The sequence below is a fragment of the Onychostoma macrolepis genome, chromosome 22, assembly GCF_012432095.1.
Source record: "Onychostoma macrolepis isolate SWU-2019 chromosome 22, ASM1243209v1, whole genome shotgun sequence".
NCBI classification, from domain to species: Eukaryota; Metazoa; Chordata; class Actinopteri; order Cypriniformes; family Cyprinidae; genus Onychostoma; species Onychostoma macrolepis.
In genome coordinates, this window is record NC_081176.1 from 32,961,927 (window position 1) to 32,986,972 (window position 25,046).

Genomic DNA, 25,046 nt, shown 5'->3' on the forward strand with positions numbered 1-25,046 from the left:
TGGGATACATGTGCTCACATATTAATTTGCTGATTTTACTACACTTACATCCTGTTTTTTGATAGGTTTGATTTATATAACTCTTTGAAATAGTTATGTTTTTAACTTATAGCCAGATTATTATTGCTTTCTTTGCTTCTCACATTACTAAGGAAAATAACTGCATGGACACTGCTAATATATTCCACTCGTATCCTGAAGGAGGAGCAAGTGATGAGGAGCTTGACAGAGAAAGTGAAACTATTACAGCAGGATCTGTTTTGTCAGACGAGGAAATAAACTACATGAAGAGAGAAAAACACGGTGAGTATCACGATTTTACAATCATCTTTGATAGTCAAAATCAATCCTGACTGGTTTAAAGTGAAGCACAACAGCGTATCAGATATTTTGAAAGTAGTTTAAATGACATTAGAAGATAAAACACAGAGTCTGTAAATCATCAGATTCCAGCTTTACTTTTATTTTAACACAGTGCTTGTCTGAGTTTATGCAGTTGGTGAATAATTTGATTCTGTGTAAATAATGTCAGGATTAAATAGTTTTTCATGTGTGCAGGTCATTACTGAGGACTGACTGTTGAGACAGAGCTGGATTTGAGAAAATTATTGCTGAGATGATTCATAACTCACACTGAGGATCAACATCTGTATCTGCTTTTAGATGAAACCATGGCCTCCAGAATGAATCTCTCTGAAGAACATCACACACAGATAAAGACAGTCAAGAGGTGAGAAAAACTGAAATGTTTCACTTTTTTTAATGTTCAGAAACAATAAATGCATACTACAATAGCATTTTAATTTATAGTCAGATTCAGGGGGGTGAATCAGATTTAGCTGAACACATCGATGTGTCTGTGAGGAAACATCCTTCAGATCTCTGCAGAGAGGAAGACTCTTCTGTTGAGTCCAGGTGAGATATTATGAGTGTCATATATACTGTAGGTGAGGTGTGTTATTGTCAGCAGTGTCTCTGTTGCTGCTGGATGTTTCTGTGTCTGTCTGTATCTATATGTGTGTATCTGTCTATTTTATTCTACAATACATGAATGAAAAGGGCACATGAGTGCAGATTCCTTTTATTTATATGAAGAGAATACTTTAATATTTCACTCAAGTGAAAGAGATGAACATTAAAGGGAGGTTGAGACAGTAAAGGTGTTTCTGTCGGAGCAGTGTGAGATTTTCAGAAACAGTTTGTATTGCTGTTGTGTTTCAGTCTGTGTGAGAATGAATCTCCTGAACCCAGCTGTGTGTCCATGAAGAGTGACCGATCAATGACTCAATTCAGCTCGGGAGACTCATCTGCTGATCTGAGGTGTTGTTTAGTTTACAGTATAAGAAGATATTCATTCATTTACTGATGTGTACTGAATTCATTAATACATATTTACAAAGATATTCAATATTTGTTTAACTACAGTCAAAAACATGAAGGACCAGAATCACATTCAGCAAAGAAGAAATTAGACTCCATTTTCAAGGTTGGTTTTGTGTGTGTGTGTCTGTCTGTGTGTGTTTTGTTTGTTTGTTTGTTTGTTTGTGTGTGTGTGTGTGTGTGTGTGTGTGTGTCTGTGTGTGTTTTGTTTGTGTGTGTTTGTGTGTGTGTGTGTGTGTGTGTGTGTGTGTGTGTGTGTGTGTGTGTGTGCGTGTGCGTGTGTGTGTCCCAACACAGTCACCGTGATTTTGCGAAGTAAGACAGTTTCCTGGATCAACATTTTTTGCTTATCCTGGATCAACATTACTGTCCAGAAATATAAACTTCCTACCCCTAAACCTAACCCTACCCATAATTTATTCCTAAAATCAAAACGATAACTGATTAACAAGGGTGTATAAGCACCTAACCGCGATCATAAGCCTAAAACAGATATTTCCTGAAAAGATATCCCTCAAATCTGTTTGGTTGCGTGGAATGTTGATCCAGGAACATGTTGTACTTGATAAAATTACGTTTACCATTTCAATTCTTACCAACATAAGATAATTTGTTGGTCACTATAAAGCAGATCAATGATCACTAAAGTAGAGAAGCTGAATCCATATGTAACCTGACTGCTGCACAAGGATGAACATCAATCTAGCAAACAGCCAATCCAGTCAAACTCCCTCTTTTAACCTCAGTATCTGTAGACGCTGATGTTTGAGCAAACAGTGGAAGTTATTAGCAGGTGTGATATAATTCAGTTATGTTTATTCATGCCTTTGACTAATCTTCAAAAAAAGGTCACAATTTATTTTGATAGTCCATTTCAGACATGCTACTAACTATAAGTAACTTTGTAACTATGTGTCAACTACATGTCTACTAACTCTCAGTAGGGTAGGTTTAGGTTTAGTAGAATAAGTTGACACTTGCAAAGTTTCTCAAAGTCAGTATGTTGTATGTTGTGGAGCCATCAAAATAGTGTTTGAAGATATTAAACAGACAATCTACTACTACTCTAATGACTGCTAGTTACTTACTGTTAGTAGAATGTCTAAAGTGGACTATCAAAATAAAGTGTTACCCAAATAAATCACTCTTGACTCTTGTGTGTTGATCCTTTGGTTCACCTTCTCTGTGACTGAATGGAGGTTTATTGTTTGAATATTCACTATGATTTCAGGAGCTTGAGCACAAAATCATTTCTGAGTTGAAAGGTTTTAAGCGACTACTGAGTCCAGATTACCCAGAATGCTCTGAAAGAGACCGTTATGATGACGAGGGTCATAACAGAGTCAGAGAGGGGCTTCTGAAGATCACACTGTTGATCCTGAGGAAGATGAACCAGACAGACCTCGCTAACACACTACAGACCAGTAAGAGCTCTGATCAGCAGATTATAGCCTGTGTTTTTATATGAATCTTCTGTCTTCAGTCACTAATGTTCCTGAATCTCACGACACAATCTAATATCTAACATATCAAACCTAAAAATACATTTCTAAAATATTGTTCTGCTAATAACAACAATTATTTCCTTTGCTCAGAACTGATGCCTGTGTATCAACAAAAACTCAAATCCAGACTACAGGATAAACATCAGAGAATCAATGAAGGAATGTCCAATCATGGAGACTCAACACGTCTGAATGAGATCTACACAGAGCTCTACATTACAGAGGGAGGCAGTGGAGAGGTCAATAATGAACATAAGGTGAGACAGATTGAGACAGTGTCCAGGAGACCAGAGACACAGGAGACACCAATCAACTGCAACAACATATTTAAACCCTCACCTGGACAAGACAAACCCATCAGAACTGTGCTGACTAAAGGAGTCGCTGGAATTGGAAAAACAGTCTCTGTGCAGAAGTTCATTCTGGACTGGGCTGAAGGAAAAGCCAATCAGGACGTTCATTTCATATTTCCACTTCCTTTCAAGGAGCTGAACCTGATACAGAAAAATCTCAGTTTTGTGGATCTTCTAAACCACCTTCACACAGAAACCAAAGAATTTAATTTAACATATTATAATGACTACAAAGTCATGTTAATATTTGATGGTCTGGATGAGTGTCGACTACGTCTAGATTTCCAAAACAATCGTAGCTTGTCTGATGTAACAGAATCAGCCTCAGTGGATGTGCTGCTGACCAACCTCATCAAGGGGAACCTACTTCCTTCTGCTCTCCTCTGGATCACCTCTCGACCAGCAGCAGCCAATCAGATCCCTCCTGAGTGTGTCCACCAGGTCACAGAGGTACGAGGATTCAACGACCCTCAGAAGGAGGAATATTTCAGGAAGAGAATAAATGATCCGAGTCTGGCTGATAGGATCGTCACACACATCCGATCATCAAAAAGTCTGTTCATCATGTGTCACATCCCAGTCTTCTGCTGGATTTCAGCTGCTGTTCTGGAGAGGATGATGGGTAAAGCAGAGTGTGCAGAGATTCCTAAGACTCTCACACAGATGTTCACACACTTCCTGATCTTTCAGACCAAACTGAAGACACAGAAGTATGATGGGAAATATGACATCGACTCTGATCAGGCTAGAAAGACTATTCTGTCTCTAGGAAAACTGGCTTTTGAACAGCTGGAAAAAGGGAACCTGATCTTCTATGAGGAGGACCTGAAAGACAGCGGCATTGATGTCAGAGAAGTGTCCGTGTACTCAGGAGTTTGTACCCAGATCTTCAGACAAGAGTCTGGACTGCAGCTGGGGAAGGTGTACAGCTTTGTTCATCTGAGTATTCAGGAGTTTCTTGCTGCTTTATTCAAGCTGCTGTCCTTTTCTGAACAAAACACAGGACTGTGGAATATATTCAGATCACCAATGACCAGTTTACTGAAGAGAGAAGTGGACAAGGCCTTACAGAGTGAGAACGGACACTGGGACCTTTTCCTCCGGTTCCTTCTAGGTCTCTCACTAGAGTCTAATCAGACTCTCTTACAAGGCCTCCTGAGAAAGACAGTAAGCAGCTCTCGGATCAATCAGGACACAGCTGAATACATCAAACAGAAGATCAGAGAGAATCGCTCTCCAGAGAAATCCATCAATCTGTTCCACTGTCTGAATGAACTGAATGATCGTTCACTGGAGCAGCAGGTACAAACATACCTGTGCAGAACAGATGACAGTCGTCTCTCTGGAGTCAAACTGTCTGCTGCTCAGTGGTCGGCTCTGGTGTTTGTGCTGCTGAACTCAGAAGAAGAGCTGGATGAGTTTAAACTGTGGAAATATTATCCATCAGAAGAATGTCTCTTGAGGCTGCTGCCAGTGATCAAAGCATCTAGAAAGATTGAGTGAGTATTTTACAGTGTCTTTGTTTTTTTGACTTTATTGTGTACAGTAGGCCTGTGTTTCTCTACACTGTTTCTGTATATTTTGAGGTCTTTCTTATTTGACACTCAGCTAACATCACAGAGCGCTCTACTAATGACCTGAAGTGTTGAATCAAGTGTGTTTGATAAGAGAGATTCATCCAAACTGTGCAAAGTTGAGGTGTCTCCAGGAACAGGGTTGTGACTCTCTGATATTACAAATATTGGATTAGAATCAAAAAATGTTTCTTTGAGTTTGTGTGTGTGTGCGCATATGTGCGTGCGTGAGTGTGTGTGTGAGTGTGTGAGTGAGTGAGTGAGTGTGTGTGTGTGTGTGCGCGCATTTTTGTGACAACTGAGGACATAAATATGTAGCTATAATGACATGGGTATGACAGGTATTACAAGGAGAAGGTGATTTATGAGCAGTGTACCCAGAGAATGAGTCGCTGTAGAAACTGAATACTTCAATGTTTGCTGAATAAACAGCTCAAATCGAGAGCCAGCTCCACGTCCTCATGTATTAAAGAAGAGTGGCTTGATTAAGTGCTGGAAATAGCGGAGGATGGGCGCAGAATGATAGCAAAACTCAGAGACAATTACAGTCACACACAGCTGTATTGTGCAAACTGTTCATAGCGATGATAGATAACTAGATAAGAATTCACATGATCACGTTTTTTGAAAATACCCAGCAAGCGATTGCATCCCCGGATGGTCTACTGTTTCAGGCAGATTTTTGAAGTGTGGATCAGAGTCCTGCACGCGGGCGGGTACCCGACAGGTGAACCGCAAAAATTGACGTAACAGGTGGAATAATATTGACGTGTCGGGTGCGGTGCGGGTGCGGGTCGGACTGGTGACAGGCACGGGCGGGTTGCGGATACAATTATAACCAAGACTATTTCGACTTAATCCAGTACACGCTGATAAGCAGCTCCTTTCTTTCAAATTGTCCCGTGCTTGTGTTCGCGCGCTCTCTGTCTGAAGACCGCCCAGTCAACAATTTGACCTCACAGTGATGTCACCATGATCTCCCAGGATACTCGTGATGAGGTCACAATGTGAGGTAACAGTGAGCTAAAAGTGTAACCTCACAGCGCCCTCACTGTGAGCTCATACTATGGTCACAATGTAAGGTCAAAGTGCACTCACTGCAGAGAGACTAGATACCCAGCATGCATTGCAGCATGAAGCTTTTGACAGTCACCATTAATGAGATTCATACACCGATTCTTGATGTCTCTTTTTGTTTTTAAATGACACCATAGTTCAAAATGTTTGTGAGTTATGCTTTTAAAATTACTCATAAATGATTACACTGTTTGACCCTACACTGTATAATCAAAAAGCTGTTATAATTAAAACGTTCAGATTAATAACACTTCACAAAGACTGCATACTGAATCTAGGTGATTATTTTTTTGTTATCAACAACAACAAACCAATATTACCTGGTTGCAGTCTGTTTTCGGTGTTGCTTACCAAAACAAACGTGCTTTACAAACACAGTTCCCTTTCAGTCGGTCACTCCGAGTCACGTCGGATGACCGACGAATTGGGGATCTCGCCAGAGAGACCAATCCACTTCGTGTGTAACTAAACGAGCCAATGGACATTGGCATGCGATCATTGCATCCAGCTGCCGCTGATCACAGCGTGAGTATAAGAGGCAGCGGGTGCACCGCATTAATTCATCCTTTCGCTTCGTAGCCGAGCGGCAGTGAATCACTGCTGCTCTCCTTTCCTGCGAGTGAGAAGAGCGAGCGAGTGCGTGCGTTACAGTGCAGCAGCGGTGGTCGCGGTCTCAAGGGATCAAGAGGAGACGATTCCCGTGAAGACAGTCACACTAGGAGTGTGTGGTGGCCAGCTACCCTGCGTGCTTCAGCACTTAATAAAGAGCAAATTTCTCTAAAAGAGCAACACGGGTGATCGTGTCTTTTTAAAGATGTCTTATCACCCGTGCGTTTCTGGCCTCAGGACGGTCACGATCGCTGCCTCACGTGTCTGGGCATTCAGCACGCTGAGGAAGCTTTCGTGGATGGTTCATGTTCTTCTTGTGGGGACATGACCATCTCGGAGTTGAATAATAGACTCAGCTATGTCAAACACGGCGGAGTCCCTCTGCCGTGATCCAGTATTCATTCCCGGGGCGGCGCTGTATACGTTGGAGTCAGAGGTGATCTGAGGGTGACAGTGAGGGCTTCCCCAAGAGGAGTTACTGACCCCTCAAGCACTCCGCAGCCGGTGGAGCAGCCGGTGGAGCTGCCGAAGGAGCGCGCTGGGTCCTCTGCTGGACAGAGTGCACCACGCGTTTCCTTCGGTGCCCCCTGTGACGACCAGATGTCGGTCGCTGCATCGGAGGGCGAGTCCTCTCTCTCCGGGGATGACGACCCGGCTGCGTTGTCCCCTTCGGGTGTGGTAGCGTTGTCCGAGCCAGACCCAGAGATGACGACTATGCTTTCCCGGGCCGCCGAGAATGTCGGGCTCGTGTGGAATCCTCCACCGCGTCCCGATCCTTCGAGGCTGGACGAGTGGTTTCTCGGCGGGGGTCGTGCTGGTTCTCAGCACCCCCCTCTGGTGCCATTCTTCCCGGAAGTGCCTGAGGAGCTCACAAGATCGTGGAAGGCACCTTTCACTGCCCGAAACAAATCTTGTGGCTCCTCCCCCCTCACCACCCTCGATGGTGGAGCCGCTTTGGGGTACGTGGGCATCCCCTCTGTTGAACGGTCTGTGGCCATGCAACTATGTCCAACAGCCGCTACCACTCTGCGGGGTGACCCGTGTCTTCCCTCGCGGGCCTGTAAGTATTCGTCAGGTCTAACTGGCAGTGCTTATAGAGCCTGTGGGGAGGCGGCTTCTGCCCTCCACGCCATGGTGTTACTGCAGGTCCACCAGGCCAAAGCCCTGAAAGACCTGCACGAGGGTGGTCACGACCTGGCGATTCTACATGAGCTGCGTGCTGCGACGGACCTTGCGCTTCGAGCGACGAAGGTGACCGCACAGTCTCTGGGTCGTGCGATGTCCACGCTAGTGGTCCAGGAGCGCCATCTCTGGCTGTGTCTCGCTGACATGAAGGAGCAAGAGAAGGTACAGTTCCTGAATGCTCCCGTGTCGGAGACCGGCCTTTTCGGGGACGCTGTCGAGAGCTTTGCCCAGCAGTTCTCGGCAGCCCAGAGGCAGACTGAGGCGATCAAACACATCATGCGCCCGAGGAAACCTGCTGCTTCCACTCCGGCTGCAGCCCCTCAGCCTGCTCGTTGCCGTGGGCACCCCACTGCGGCTGCCCCCGCTCCCGCGCAGCCGCAGCATCATGGAGCCGGTTGCAGGCAGGACGCCCAGCCCGTCCAGGCCCCCGCCAAACCTGGCGGCAAGCGCAAGTGCAAGAGGCCCTGAGACGGGCGACCCAGGGATGGAGGAGACTGCTCGTCGGGAGATGGTGATTGCACCACTCCCTCCCCCGGAGGAGGGCCGGGTGGAGAATCTTTTGTTTAGTTTTGTTTTTGTTCCGCCGCTGGCCCAGCAGCCAGCGGTACCCAAAACATCAATAAAATAGCGGTTTCCTCAATCTCTGGGTCTCAAGAGGAGGAAAGTGGTGAACCGTGCATCACGGGATCACTTCCCTTCTCCTCTCTCGCCACCAGGCAGCAGTGGGTTGCCCAAGAGCACCCCTCCTGCCCATTCGTGGAACCAGGTAAGGCGGTAGCACTCGAGTCCCCGCCTAAGTCGCCACACGCCAGGCTGTCACAAGCCTCAAGCCGGGTCCCTGTGTTTCCTCCCTCACGAGGAGGAATCAGGTGAGTGTTACACTGCACACCCAGACCCCGCCCCCGTCGTCACAGGCTCCGGGCCGGGTCCCTGTGTTCTACCTCGCTGCCCCACCGCGGGTATGTAGGTGGCCTCGTTGGTCCCGCTGGCACGGTCTCTCGGAGCCTGGCTAGTGCTCCCCAGTCCGTCTCGGTGGCTCCTGCGGACCATCAGACTCGGCTACGTGATTCAGTTCACCCGGCGTCCCCCCAAGTTCGGGGGCATCCGGTTCACTTCAGTCAAGGCCGTCGATGCCCCTGTCTTGCGTGCGGAAATTGCAGTCCTGCTGGCGAAGGACGCAATAGAGCCGGTCCCTCCAGCCGATATGAGGTCGGGGTTTTACAGCCCTTACTTCATTGTGTCCAAGAAAAGTGGTGGGTTACGACCGATCTTGGATCTGCGAGTTTTGAACCGTGCACTTCACAAGATGCCGTTCAAGATGTTGACGCAGAAACACATTTTTGGGTGCGTCCGTCCCCTAGATTGGTTTGCAGCGATCGACCTGAAGGACGCGTACTTTCATGTCTCGATTTTCCCGTGACACAGGCCATTCCTGCGATTCGAGGGTCGGGCATATTAGTACAAGGTCCTTGTTCCCCTGAGAGAACGTGGTGTGCGCATCGTGCCAACGCAGAGTATCTCTTTTCTCGGCATGGAGTTGGATTCGGTCAACCAGACCACGCCTCACCCAGGAACGTGCTCAGTCGGTGCTGAACTGCCTCAAGACTTTATCAGGCAGGACGGCGGTCCCACTGAAACTCTTTCAGAGGCTCATGGGGTATATGGCTGCAGCTGCGGCGCTAGTTCCGCTCGGTCTGCTCCATATGAGACCGCTTCTGCACTGGCTCCATGGCCGAGTCCCTTGGTGGGCGTGGAAACGCGGTACTCACCGGGTTCAGATTACACCGGCCTACCGCAAAACCTTCAGCCCGTGGACAGATCCCTCGTTCCTTCAGGCAGGAGTGCCCCTGGAGCAGGTATCCAGGCATGCTGTGGTATTCACGGATGCCTTGGCCACCGGCTGGGGAGCCACGTACAACGGGCACGCAGTGTCAGGGATGTGGACGGGTCCCCAACTGCGTTGGCATATCAATTACCTCGAGTTGCTGGCAGTACGCCTTGCCTTGAGCCGCCTCAGAGGTCGCCTTCGGGGCAAGGACGTTCTGGTCCGTACGGACAACACTGCGACCGTTGCATATATCAACCGGCAAGGCGGTTTACGCTCCCGTCGCATGTCGCAACTCGCCCGCCACCTCCTCTGGAGTCAGAAGCATCTGAGGTCCCTTCATGCCATCCACATCCCAGGAGTGTTCAATCAGGCGGCCGACGAGCTATCTCGAGCAGCACTTCCTGGGGAGTGGAGACTCCATCCCCAGGCGGTCCAGCTGATTTGGAGTCGGTTCGGAGTTGCTCAGGTAGACCTGTTTGCGTCTCCAGAAACCACCCACTGCCAGTGGTTCTATTCCCTGTCCGAGGCAACGCTCGGCACGGATGCACTGGCACACAGCTGGCCCCTGGGCCTGCGCAAATATGTGTTCCCCCCAGTGAGCCTGCTAGCACAGACACTGTGCAAGATCAGGGAGGACGAGGAGCAGGTCTTGTTAGTGGCTCCATATTGGCCCAACAGGACCTGGTTCCCGGAACTCATGCTCGCGACAGCCCCTCCCTGGCCGATTCCTCTGAGGAAGGATCTGCTTTCTCAGAGACGGGCACCTCTGGCACCCGGTCCAGACTTGTGGAGACTCCATGTGTGGTCCCTGGACGGGACGCGGAGCTTCTAGGTGATCTGCCCCAGGAGGTAGCTCTCACTATTGACAAGACGGGCCTATGCGCTGAAGTGGAACCTGTTCGTCGAATGGTGTTCCTCTCACTGTGAGGACCCCCAGAGATGTTCGATCAGAGCCGTGCTTTCCTTTTTGCAACAAGGGTTGGAGCGTAGGCTGTCCCCCTCCACCCTTAAGGTTTATGTTGCTGCTATTTCCGCTCACCACGACCCCGTAGAGGGGAGGTCGGTGGGGAAGCACGATCTGGTTGTCAGGTTTCTTAGGGGGGCCAGGAGGTTAAACCCTCCTAGGCCTCCCTCCTTACCCTCTTGGGATTTGGCATTGGTGCTAAGAGCCCTACAAACTGCCCCCTTCGAGCCTTTGCCGTCAGTTGAGTTGAAGTTTCTCTCTATGAAAACCCTACTCCTGACTGCGTTGGTCTCGATCAAGAGGGTGGGGGACCTGCAGGCACCTGCAGGTCGATGAATCGTGCCTTGAGTTTGGGCCGGATGACTCCAGTGCAACACTGAGGCCCCGGCCCGGCTATGTGCCCAAGGTTCCTACCACTCCCTTCAGGGACCAGGTAGTGAACCTGCAAGCACTGCCCCTGGAGGAGGCAGACCCAGCCCTTGCTTTGCTCTGTCCTGTACGCGCACTGCGACAGTACGTGGATAGAACTCAGGACCTCAGAACAGCTCTTTGTCTGTTACGGAGGACAGCAGAAGGGGAAGGCTGTCTCCAAGCAGAGGATGGCCCACTGGATAGTGGATGCCATCACCTTGGCCTATGAAGCACAAGGTGTGCCCTGCCCGCTCAGGTTGCGTGCTCACTCCACTAGGAGTGTCGCATCGTCCTGGGCGCTGGCTCATGGTGCCTCGCTAGCAGACATCTGTAGAGCTGCGGGTTGGGCGACTCCTAACACGTTCGCTAAGTTTTATAGCCTACGTGTCGAACCGGTTTCCTCCTGTGTTCTCACCTCAAACGGGTAGTGGCACTGAGAGGCCAGGCTCAGAGTCGGCTTGCGGCGTTCTTTCGCCTAATTCTCCAGAGAGTTCCTTAACCAGGCAAACCCTGTCGAGTCCTCCAGCACTCCGGCGTCTGGACGTGGCGGAGCGTCCGGCTCCAGGCCTTTCAGCCAATGAATTCTGATTGAAATCTGATGTGAGGCTAGTGCCCATATGAGAGACCCTGCCGGGATCCCATATGTGTATTCCATGGTATGCTTATTAGAGCGGTGTTTCCCCTGGCAGACCACGTTCTGCCATCTCTAATGATGCAGCCTAAGCCATCTCAGAGACTTCTATGTGCAATAGGGACCTACGGGGTTACTTCATATGTCTAAATGCCACTTAACCCCCTCGGGGAGGAGGTGACTCAGCAGTGTGCCTCTTCCAAACGGAAGGGCACGCTTCCCAGTGTTATCCAAAGTCCTACTGTCTGGGTTGCCCAAGGAACAACAGTAGTTGACCTTCTCTGTGTAGAGCCCGGTCCTATCGTCTGCCTTATAGGAAGGATTAGGAGGCCTACACAGGGCACTGGAAGGGGCAGCTCCTGTGGCGTTTTGGTAGGGATCCCAATTCTTCGGTCATCCGACGTGACTCGGAGTGACCGATTGAAAGGGAACGTCTTGGTTACGTATGTAACCCTGGTTCCCTGAAGAAGGGAACGGAGACGTCACGCCCGTTGCCACAGTCGCTGTACCACCGCTGAGCGGCCGGGTCACCGGCTCGGCTCCTCGGCGAAAGCATGAATTAATGCGGTGCACCCACTGCCTCTTATACTCACGCTGTGATCAGCGGCAGCTGGATGCAATGATCGCATGCCAATGTCCATTGGCTCGTTTAGTTACACTTGAAGTGGATTGGTCTCTCTGGCGAGATCCACAATCCATTGCGCTTTAACAAAGGATTTAGTTCAGAACTACAAACACGGATAAGAAGTATTAAAAAACTACTAACTTAAGATATTTAAAAGAAAAAAAGCATGTTATCACACTTAACATTAAAACATTCTGGATAAATGACTACATAAAAAAAAAGATTAACCCTTTTGTTGGTTTACTTATTTTAACAAATAAAACAACCAACAGTGAACTTAAAGGAAGTTATTAATTATTGGTTTTATTTCTTGTTTAAAGTGCTTCCCGACTGCATTCCTCAAGTCCAGCTCTGTTGCTGCCGGGAAGCTGGTCATCACAGCATCTGCCAAATTAGCATAAAAAAAATTAGCATAAGAAAAGCTTTTTTGACAATTTTTACTTTAATTACTCTAATTGTGACACAGAGTCATTCTCTTTTGCTTGGATGCCTACTAAAATCAAAAAAATTAGATATATATTGTGTATCACCATTCAGTGTATTAAAAAAAAAGATAGAAGCTCTCTGGTAAATGTTGTGTGTTTTATATACATACCTCTAATGATCGAGAACAGTGCAGTCTTTTCAAATGCGTCAGTGTACAAGTGTTTACCAACCTTAAACCACACTGATGCCATTGACCTGCAAGTTTTCCGTCACTAACCCTTTAAAACTCTTTATTCCAGCAGTTTAAGTTTTCCCCTGTTAGTGCCCCCCACAATCTGTCTCTGCCTCCAAAACTACTTATAATTGATAACTTTATATTGCCATTTGTATTGTTAAGCTTTACTATCAATTTGGAAGTTTCAAAATAAATCTTATTGTACTTGAACAACAACAAAGATATTCTATTCAACTAGCTCATGCTCTCTCTGTATGTAACAAGCCATTGTTCAGTGATAAATTCAATATAATAATTAAAATAAATGATCGACTTTGTCAAAGATGCGAGCTTTAGTGAGGAAATGTTGTTTTGGAGAGGTTTTTTTTTTTTCTTTTCATTTTTTCCACGGATCTCCTCATTTTCCAACCGCTTTTCCAGATGTTGAAACTCCTCCTCAGTTTGTCCAATTCTTCTGAGTGTGTTCACTGTATAAATTAATATAGATTCATCTTTGTCAAAGCTGTGTTTGTTCTGTTGTTTGCTCTTTCGCCTCTTCTTGTGCTGTTTTAAAATCGCTTGAGTTTGTAAACACGTACAAATGATAAAACTTTTACTCTATTGTCTATTAAATTTAGCAATTAATCCTCTGAACACATGCTGAACCGTGGGCCTAGTCACGGCTCACAACCACGATCTGCTCCCTTCACTAAAATGTCACGGTTCCTAAAAATGATAACAAATAATACAGATAAATAATAAACACATGTAAAAACGAAAACACAGATACTTACAAGACCAGGTAGGAATGTCCTTTATGGTTTGTTGTTCGCCCGCTGATCTCCGGCTGGTAAACTTAGTGCTCTCTCTCGTGTAAAAACAACATTCAAACTCTCGCGCTGCCTCGTGTCTCAGTCGGGCTACAACTGTCGTCTAGCGGTTGGGAATTGTAATTGCATTTTTATTTATAAAATGAAAGACAGTCGAATAATATCAATAATATATTATAGTGTGTATGAATGTTACATTTAACAGTTTATGGGATGCATGTCATCATATTATCAAATGCAAGTAAACTTTAAAAACTTTAAAATTATTTTTGGCATAATAAATAATGCTATTATTTTGTGACACTGTGAACATGACGGGATATCAACCATCTAATGCGCTGCCTGCCAAAAACTACAGTGAATCAGTTTTGACTATAAGTGGTCTACTAATAGCTGCTCTGACTACAAGCTAAACCGAGGCTACACATTGAAAATGTCAAAGAAATGAAACCAAACACCTTGCAATCACTGCTGACTTTGCTTACATGATTGAATATCATACATCTTACAAGGTTTTCTGCCAAAAAATGACATGTATCCAAATTCAAGGTTATTTGGGCTAGAAGTGGGTTACACGTAGCCAGACTATGTCAGGTCTATAGTTAACAGAGACGGTGAAATGACGGCTATTGCTATTTAACTTACAGTTCTCCGTTTAAGTTTTGCTTCAGTTTTCTATTCTATTCTATTCTATTCTATTCTATTCTATCAGTTTAAATGCTTTAGTTTGTTTTGATATTATATTATGTTTGGCCTATATTATAAACCTAATAAATAATTGACCTTGTTTTTTAATGGAGTCTCTTGCTCATCAAGGCTGTATTTATTTCAAGAAAACAGTGATATTGTGAAATATTATTGCAATATCTAATATTGGTTTCCTATTTTAATACCTATATTTTAAAATATAATTTATTGCTGTGATCAAAGCTGAATCTTCAGCATCATTACTGCAGTCTTCAGTGTCACATGATCCTTCAGAAATCACTCTAATATGCTGATTTATTATCAGTGTTGCTGATCTAATGTGCTGATTTACAGTGAAACTGTTGTGCTGCTTAATATTTTTTTTGGAACCTGTTACTTTTTTCTTTGATTCTTTGATTAATAAAAAGTTAAAAAGAACAGCATTTATCCAAAATATTTTTTTTTCTAACAATATAAGTATTTACTATCAATTTTATCCATTTAACACATCCTTGCTGAATAAAGTCTCTTTAACTTTCTTTAAACTTTTTTAAAGTTTCTTTTTTTTTTTTTGACCCCAATTGATTAAAAATATTATAATGATTTGTGAAGGATCATGTGACACTGAAGACAGGAGTAATGATGCTGAAAATTCAGCTTTGATCACAGCAATAAATTATACTTTAAAGTAAATTAAAGTAGAAAACTTTTATTTTAAATTGCAATAATATTTCACAATATTATTTTGTGAAATAATATTCAGTATTTTTTTTTTTTTATCAAATAAATACAGCCTTGATGAGCATAAGAAACTTCTTTAAAAAACTTTACTGATCCCAAACTTTTAAACGGCAGTGTATTATACTGTAAAAGATGTTTTCTCAGGTAACCTAAAGTGTACATCATTTAGTTACATCAAGGGTCAAATCAAATATAAATAGCACATTAGTTAAAAGTCACCCACTTTTTTGTGTGTGCGCTGTACAAGGTCGAAATGCCCGCCCAATAGAGAAAAGTTTTGCTCAGCAAGAAAAAAAAAATTAGAGGAAATATTGCTTATGAAGACATTTCCCCATGTCGCCATTTTTCAAAACGCTTATAAATCATACAGAATTAGGTTTTTTTTGAGAAAGTAAAACTGCACAGTTTCCTGTAAGGGGTAGGTTTAGGTGTAGGACGATAGAAAATACACTTAGTACAGTATAAAAACCATTACACCTAAGGGATGTCCCCACAGTTCACAAAAACAAACGTGTGTGTGTGTGTGTGTGTGTGCATGGGGTGTGATAACTATGATAACAGATTTCTATGTTGATGATGGTTTGGTATCCGTACCATCCGAAGCTGAGGCAATCGATTTGCTCCAACGAACACAGGCTTCACTAGCTGAGTCAAACCTCCGTTTGCACAAGTTTGCTTCGAACTCTCAAACAGTCATGGAAGCTTTTCCGCTGGAAGATTGTGCTCCAGTAATCAAGGACCTAGATCTGAGTGGAGAAACTTCACCCACACAACGGAGTTTAGGTCTGCTATGGGAGATCACGACCGACACATTCACCTACTCCGCATCGACTATTGCCAAACCATTCACCCGTCGTGGAGTCCTCTCCATTGTCAACAGTGTTTTTGATCCTCTGGGTCTATTGGCACCTGTCACGATCCAGGGAAGAGCCCTTCTCAGAGAACTTACCTCTGAACAGTCAGACTGGGACACATTACTCCCGGAGGACAAACTAAGTAAATGGGAAGCCTGGAGAGATTCTCTCCAAGACCTAGAACAGCTTCATGTTCCACGTACATACACAACAACCTCACTAATTGAAGCAGCGCACACAGAATTGTGTGTATTCTCAGATGCATCGACTAAGGCCATAGGTGCCGTGGCATATCTGAAAGTAATTCAGAAAGATGGGCCAGTCGGTAGGATTTGTTATGGGCAAGGCAAAACTAGTACCCCTGTCCGAGCCTACAATCCCAAGGCTCGAGCTGTGTGCTGCTGTCTTAGCAGTAGAGATGGCAGATCTCATTGCGGATGAGCTAGATCTTGAGTTAAATGACATAAAGTTTTTTACCGACAGCAAAGTGGTGCTCGGTTACATTTATAACGAGTCAAAACGATTCTATGTGTATGTTCACAATAGAGTCCAACGCATCCGTCAGTCCTCGAGACCTGAGCAGTGGCACTACGTACGTACGGAAGAAAACCCTGCAGATCATGCGTCGCGATCTTTACCTGCATCTTGCCTGGCACAGACTTCTTGGTTCACCGGCCCCTCCTTCTTGCGTCAGCCACCTGCAGAAAAAACACAAATAACTGAGACGTTTGAACTAATTGAACCTGAAAATGATTCAGAAATCCGACCACAAGTACAAACATGTGCTACTAACCTGGAAGAACCAAAGCTTACCTCTAACTGATTCCAACGGTTCTCTACCTTCACCTCCCTAGTAAGAGGAGTAGCATTTCTAGTTCACATAGCAAAATCCTTTAAGCACACGAACCAAAACAGCAAATGCAAAGGTTGGCACAGATGTGACTTACCTCGTGCTCCAGACGAAATTGACCATGCAAGGAATGTTATCCTTAAAGCAACACAAAAGGCTGCATTTGCAAAAGAACTGTCAGCCCTCCAAGCTAACCAAGCTGTATCCAAAAGTAGCTGCTTGCGGAAACTCAGTCCGATCATGGAGGACAATTTCATTTGTGTTGGAGGACGACTAAAGTACACTGAGGTTGCAACTGCGGAAAAAAACCCAATAATTCTCCCCAAAGATAGCCACATATCCCTATTGCTCATTCGACATCACCATGAGCAAGTGAAACATCAAGGGCGTCACCTGACAGAAGGAGCAATCAGGGCAGCAGGACTGTGGATCTTGGGAGGCAAGTCACTAATCAATTCAGTACTCCACAAATGCATAACCTGTCGCAAGCTGCGTGGAAAGCTCGAAGAACAATACATGGCGGACCTGCCATTTGAACGTCTCAAAGTCTGCCCTCCCTTTACATATGTGGGGCTCGATGTATTTGGACCCTGGTCTGTCACAAGCAGACGCACCAGAGGAGGACAGGCGGAGAGCAAGCGGTGGGCCATCATGTTCTGCTGTATGAGTTCGAGAGCTGTGCACATCGAGATCATTGAGTCTATGGACACGTCAAGTTGCATAAATGCTCTCAGGCGCTTTTTTGCACTCAGAGGCCCTGCGAAACAGCTCCGTTCCGATTGCGGTACCAATTTCATCGGAGCGTGCAAGGAGCTTGGAATGGACAAAACAGTGCAAAGGTACCTCAGTGAGCAAGGATGCAGCTGGGAATTCAACCCACCACACAGTTCTCACATGGGAGGCTCGTGGGAGCGCCTGATCGGCATTGCCAGAAGAATCCTAGATTCAATGTTTCTGCAGCTGAATACTCGCTTAACCCATGAAGTCCTTTGCACACTAATGGCAGAAGTGACTGCTATCATTAATGCACGACCACTCCTACCTGTGTCTGCAGATCCAGAACAACCATTCATACTTTCACCGTCAATACTCCTTACACAGAAGACAGGAGTGCCGCCTCCTCCCGGAGACTTCTCGGACAAGGACCTGTACACAAAGCAATGGAGACAAGTTCAGGCTCTTGCAAACCAGTTCTGGACCCGCTGGAGCCGCGAATACTTACCTTGCTTGCAACACAGACAGAAGTGGACAGTACCTGCAGAAACCTTCAAGTGGGAGATCTAGTTCTGCTCAGAGACAAGCAGATAGCCCGCAACTGTTGGCCCATGGCCAGAATCTCTGCCGTATTCCTGGAAAGGATGGGCATGTAAGAAAGGTTGAGGTCACAACAACTGACCAAGGCAATATTAAAACCTTTCTAAGGCCAATTGCAGAAGTTGTTCTACTTCTACCCAAAGACTGATCTAGAGACTAAGGTTTAGCACGCTCACTGGTTCATAGTGACCTCACATAGGTCAGGCGGGGAGTGTGTTGCCCTTTAAGGAATGTAACTTTCAAATAGTTCTTTAAATATTTTTAGTACATATTCTCAAGTGAATATGCGAAGTTCATAATTACTTTTCCTTTATCTACCTCGTTTGTAAAGAAATTATATTATTTGTTTCATGTGATGACATCACTTCCTGTTTAGTCACTTCCTGTGAGTGATCCGTTCTTCATGAAAACAATGAGACAGACATAGCGTGCTCTCTAATAATCCATTGCATCCTCTAAAAGCATCACAGAGGCAATGCTGTAAGTTCATTGATATTACATTAGACATGTAAAAGATCATATATTAGTAATGATTTTGTTAAAAATATGTTTGATAAGTTGCTAAAACAGTTGTGTACTATTGTGTACAAGCATTCAGTGATACTAATAGACATTGTAACTGCTGCTACAGTGAGAACAGTAGTTTATGCTTATGTTACAGTCATTCATGATGCGATGTTAGTCAAGACACTGGATTCTGAAGATTGTTGTATTGTTTCATTACAGTTTTCACCGCAAATGTTAATGAGGAAGAGTGACAGTAAATGATCAACCTTACTACGACTCTGTCTTCATTGGCTACGGTTTAACTTGGTGTTTAGTCAGAGTTTCAACACACTGCACGAGAACACTACAATCTACTTTTCAGAAGTTAGGTCTACTGTGATGCATTAATTATTACCAGTAAGTTCACATGTGCTCTGATTAACATTTATTATATTCTAATATTTTATTCATATGGTTATTGTGAATATATTTGGGGAAAAGCTGCATGTTAGTCACTGAATAGGGCTTCATGATTTGCTTTTGATTTTTAGGTGATATTTCTTGGTAAGTGAATTATAAACAGTGAAAAAACACTAATAGGTAGTTATTTATGCCGTTTATTTTATTATCAAAGCCTATGTGATAACATAACCTGAGGCTAAAAGCTGTAATATTAATGTTGCCCACTAGAGAGAGCCACATGATACAGAATAGGACTATTTGAAGCTTATTTATAAAAATCAATTTCCATACTTTTGAACAGAAATAAATGCATAGAACACTTTCATTTAACTATGATGTACTGACAGTATAGTTTTATATAATCAGTGTACATTGAAATAGACCCAAGATGGCGGCGCGATCAGACGCGGCGGCTGCTCCAGGTCCCAAAGACGGTGCTTTTTTGTCTTTTAATGTCGTCTGTTCGTCTCCAAATAGTGTAAATTTACCGCTAGTTCATAAGGAAATCACTCCTAAACTCAAATATGTTCGCCAAAGACTTTTGGATATCGGCAACGACATACAAAGACCAACTCGCCGGCGGCTACTGAGAAGCTACGAGGCCTCTGTTTACTGCTGAAGCCGGACCTCGAGACCGCGGCCTCGCCTTACTGTCGCTACCCGCACAAGGCGGCGTCGCAAGCGGTGTGAGAGAGGACGGAAGCGCGGTAAGCGCGGAGGTATACGAAGCTAGGCTGAGGAAAACCCCACAAGACCGGCTCTTCCAACACTCATGCTCTCAAGCGTTCGCTCTCTGGAAAACAAACTGGACTTAATTCAACTCAGTCGATCTACACAGCATGAGACAAGGGATTGTTGTGTGTTTGTTTTCACTGAAACATGGCTGAACTACAACATCCCGGACTCCGCCATTCAGCTGCACGGACTAACTTGCTACCGCGGACAGAGATTCATCACTGTCTGGTAAGACTCGCGGCGGTGGCTTGTGTGTGTACGTCAACAAAGAATGGTGTAACAATGCTGGGGTAGTGACAAAACACTGTTCATCGCTGGTGGAGTTTATGTTTGTGAAGTGTCGACCGTTCTATCTGCCGCGGGAGTTCACGGCCATTGTTATTGTCGCGTATACATCCCACCGTGCGCAAACGCAAAGGACGCGCTCGCGAGCTGTACAGCGCCATCAGCGAACAACAAACAAATAACCCCGACGGCTTTTTCATCATAGCCGGTGACTTCAACCACGCAAACCTAAAGACAGTTTTGCCAAAGTTCTACCAACATGTGAACTTTGCAACAAGGGAAATAACACACTGGACTTTGTTTACACAACAGTTAAGAGCGCATACAAAGCTGAACCCCGCCCCCACCTCGGGTACTCAGACCACATCTCTGTTATGCTAATCCCAGCATACAGACCACTTCTGAAACTGGCCAAACCGGTTCACAAACAGATCAAGGTATGGCCAGACAATGCCACCTCAGCACTGCAGGACTGCTTCCAGGACACAGACTGGAACATGTTTAAAGAGGCGGCCACCTACAACAACCACACAGACCTGCAGGAGTACACTGAAACTGTGACTGCTTACATCCAAAAGTGCACTGATGATGTGACAGTCACCAAGACCATCACCACACGCGCCAACCAGAAGCCATGGATGACAGCAGAGGTTCGTGGGCTGCTAAAGACCAGAGATGAAGCATTCAGATCAGGAGATAAAGCAGCCCTCAAAACAGCAAGAGCCAATCTGTCCCGCAGCATCAAAAATGCAAAACGGTCATATGCTCAAAAAATCAACAATCACTTCACAGACAGCAGTGACACACGGAGCCTGTGGCAAGCTATTCAGACTATCACAGACTACAAGCCCCCGCCACAGGCCTGTGATGACGACACATCCCTCCCAGATACACTCAACCACTTTTACTCACGGTTTGAAATGCTGAATGACACACCTGCACAAAAACTGCCCACACCTCCCAACGACCAGGCGCTCTGTCTGTCTCCAGCCGACGTAAGGAAGTCCCTATCTAGGATCAACCCACGCAAGGCTGCGGGTCCCGACAACATACCTGGCCGTGTACTGAAAGACTGTGCTGCACAGCTGACAGATGTCCTAACAGATATCTTCAACACCTCGCTGAGCCAGGCAGTCGTCCCCACATGTCTCAAATCCACAACAATCATATCGGTACCAAAGAAATCACCTGTGTCCTGTCTAAATGACTACCGTCCCATAGCACTGACTCCAAACATAATGAAGTGCTTTGAGAGGTTAGTCATGCACAACATCAAAACCAGCCTCCCCAACACACTCGATCCGCTCCAGTTTGCATACCGTCCGAACCGCTCTACGAACGATGCAATTTCCTCCACTCTCCACCTGGCTCTTACCCACCTAGAAAATAAAGACTCCTACGTTAGAATGCTGTTCATTGACTTCAGCTCAGCATTCAACACAATAATCCCACAACAGCTCATAAATAAACTCAACCTGCTGGGCCTTAACAATTCCCTCTGCAATTGGATCCTGGACTTTCTAACCGGAAGACCTCAGTCAGTCCGTGTCGGCCACAACACCTCGAGCACTACCACACTGAACACAGGTGCCCCACAAGGCTGTGTGCTCAGCCCGCTGCTCTTCACGCTGCTGACCCACGACTGCACTGCCAAGTCCAGCTCCAACCACATCATCAAGTTCGCTGATGACACAACAGTGGTAGGCCTCATCAGCAACAACGATGAAACGCACTACAGAGAGGAAGTGGCACAGCTGGCTGAATGGTGTGGCACTAACAACCTGTCCCTCAATGTGAGTAAGACAAAGGAGGTTGTGATGGACTTCAGGAGAAACTCCGTGATCACCCCCACTGACCATCGACAGCTCGCCTGTGGAGAGAGTCAGCAGCACTAAATTCCTGGGGTGCACATCACAGAGGATCTCACCTGGTCCACCAACACCATGTCACTCTCCAAGAAGGCACAACAGCGCCTACACTTCCTCCGCCGGCTGAAAAGAGCAAGTCTCCCTCCACCCATCCTCACCACTTTCTACAGGGGCACCATTGAGAGTGGGCTGACCAGCTGCATCACTGTCTGGTACGGAACTGTACTGCAGCAGACCGCAAGACCCTACAACGGACAGTGAACACCGCTGCAAGGATCATCGGTGCCCCTCTCCCTCCATCCTGGATATTTTCCTCACACGATGCTCCAGCAAAGCCAATAGTATCGTGAAGGACTCCACACACCCTCCCACAGTCTCTTCCAGCTCCTACCATCAGGAAGACGGTACCGGAGCATCAGAGCCTGCTCTGCCAGACTGCTCAACAGCTTTTTCCCCAGGCTGTGAGAGCCCTGAACTCAAATCACCCCGCCTCTCTGAACCCCCATACAAACCCCTACCTCCTGTAACATGTAACGTGCAATTCAAGTGTGCTACACACAGGTGAGTGGGCCTGTACAAACCACCTGTAGTAGTACACTCTCCTCCTCTATGCGCACTAGTCACTTTTCACACACACTGCTGTGTGTACACAAATCCCACAAAAGACTCAGTAATATATGTATGTTTACATGCTCATGCACTACAAATCATCCTGCACTGTTCCCCAGCCAGCTGCTTGATGTTTCTCCTTGCACATGTACAGTACTTATCTGAAGCATTCGTATAGTTTGTATAGTTTGTATTTTTTAGTTTGTATAGGTACTTTTTTATAGATAGTATATTTATATTTATAGTCAAAATCTATCAGTAGGATAGTTTTGTATAGGTTTATATTGTCTTACTCCATTGTTGTATGCCTGTATTTATGTAGCACCGTGGTCCTGTGAGGCACGACATTTCGTTCCACTGTATGCCCCCGCATGTAGTGGAATGACAATAAAGCTCAACTTGACTTGACTTGACTTGAAATCTGTGAATCTTGTCCCAAATATTTTCCAAATGTTTTTGTTTTCTAATAAGCTGTCTTACAGTTTTTCTCGAATACTAACAGAATTCATGAAACAATTCACCATTTTCTATAAACACAATCTCTATAAACACATTTGGATTATACTGCCATTCTCTTAGCAATATATGCTGCTTACAAGAGAGCCGTGAATTGGTTGTTCCTGGTTGTTGTTTTACAAGTTATTATACTTCTTATAAATAATATTGCAGTGTAAATTTACTCGTTATATTTTAGTCAAAATATTATGACTGTAGTGGTAAAAACAAGCTTCAACTTTCCAATTTTGTCCCTTGTTTCTTGGTCACTGTGGGAGGTGTTGATGCAATAATCCGACGCGTGCAAAGTAGCATGAATAGATCCAGAAAGACTTGTTGAAGTTCCAAACAATAACTGAAGTTTATTAAACCAAAATTAGCTTACAAATACAAATATCTTAAAGGCTAATTGCAGGCTTGTTGCACCGTGCCATCTTAGCTCCGTGCGCACAGTCGAAAGACTGTATGCTCTCACACCAGCACCCCTCTCCTGTCAGGGGTGACATATCCTTTTAAACATATGTGTGTTAAACACAAGTGTGTGTGTGGGCGCGTTTTTGTGACAAATGAGGACATAAATTTGTATAATGACAAGGGTATGACAGGTATTACAAGTAGAAGGTGACTTTTCAGGACATTACCCCATGTCCCCACTTTTCAAAACCATTACGCCTATGGAGAGTCCCCGTAAACCACAAATACCAACGTGTAAGTGTGTGTGTACTGGTTTTTGTGGTTTACGGGGGACAAAATTTGTATAATGACATGGATATGACAGAGGTATTACAATTTGAAGGTGGTTTGTGAGGACACTGCCTGTGTTCCCGTAATTCAAAAGGCTTAAAAAACATACAAAATGGTGTTTTTTTGAAAATCTAAAAATGCACAAAGTTTCCTGTAAGGGGTAGGTTTAGGTGTAGGGTTGGTGTAGGACAACAGCACATACAGTAAGTACAGTATAAAAACCATTACGTCTATGGAGAGTCCCCACAAGGATAGCAAACCAGACATGTGTGTGGCTGTGTCTCATTTAGAAGGCTGCATCCTCCGGAGGTCGAATCCTCTGGAGGTTGCATCCTCTGTAGGATGCGTAACGTATACGAAGTGTCCTCAACCTAGAATTAAACAAGACGGCCTTCGTAGGACGGGCGGAAAAGAAAACAGGAAATATCACGTTGATTTGCCAACACATTTAGAGCATCGTTGCACTCTCACACTACTTAAATGAAGGAAAAATATTTCTAAATTTGGAAAGTAATTTTTAAAAAAAGCTTGTTTTATTTCGCTCAGTGTTTGAGGAGCTGCAACGTTCGTACAACAGACAGCTGTTAGAGAAAAAAAGGAGGAGGATATTAAGAACAAAGTTTAACTTTTGTTCTTAACCCTCTGGGGTCTGAGGTCATTTTGGGGCCCTTGAGATGTTTTGACATGCCCTGATATTTGTGCTTATTTCAGCTACTTAAAACATACTATTGACCAACATGTAATTTTTTTGTATTCAGCACAAACTGTGCTACAATAATATGTGACCAAGATGGATGTGCATGTTTGCATTTTTTAGAAAAAAAATATTATGCGTGGTTAGTAAGTTTTGGGGAAAAAAAAGTAGCTGAAATAAGGCCTTAAAACCCACACTAAATAGTTGTGAATAAGACTTTTGAGTAATCAGTCTTGTAGGCTAGAATATTTACTTCAGAATTATGTGAAAATCATTCTGCTTACTCATTCACAGAAAACAATATATTGATTTAAAATTTTCAAGACATGTTTTGTGATCGAGGGTCTATATGCGAGGGAGTGGCAATGGCCATGAATATTAAGTGATTTTCACCTGAGAGACAAAGGGCCATCCCCTATGGGCCCCTAATGGCCCATCAGTGTGACTGTGACAGTGAGGCAGGTAAGAGAGAATGTGAGGAGATTGAAAAAAAGGTTTTTTTAAATTATTTGTATTTTATTTACAACACAGTATAACCAAAACATACATAATGAAGGTCAAAGACACATTATTGTGCACACTGATCTAACCACAGAGATGTGAACAGACT

General features: G+C 44.9%; 1 protein-coding gene across 8 annotated transcripts in view; it reads left to right on the forward strand.

The window, feature by feature from the left end:
- The first annotated feature begins 219 nt into the window (after positions 1 to 219).
- Positions 220 to 25,046, forward strand: part of LOC131529980 (NACHT, LRR and PYD domains-containing protein 3-like) — a 50,909-nt gene continuing 26,082 nt past the window's right edge. For 5 of the 8 annotated variants that reach the window (XM_058760029.1, XM_058760037.1, XM_058760036.1 and 2 more), the window contains exons 1-7: positions 264 to 303; positions 664 to 730; positions 811 to 915; positions 1,222 to 1,320; positions 1,426 to 1,486; positions 2,612 to 2,804; positions 2,976 to 4,737. In XM_058760029.1, coding sequence (XP_058616012.1) covers positions 285 to 303; positions 664 to 730; positions 811 to 915; positions 1,222 to 1,320; positions 1,426 to 1,486; positions 2,612 to 2,804; positions 2,976 to 4,737 — 2,306 coding nt within the window. In that variant the 5' untranslated portion in view covers positions 264 to 284. Of the gene's footprint in view, positions 304 to 558; positions 731 to 810; positions 916 to 1,221; positions 1,321 to 1,425; positions 1,487 to 2,611; positions 2,805 to 2,975; positions 4,738 to 25,046 lie in introns of all 8 variants that reach the window. The other 3 variants (XM_058760030.1, XM_058760032.1, XM_058760031.1) reach the window with 3 other exon arrangements.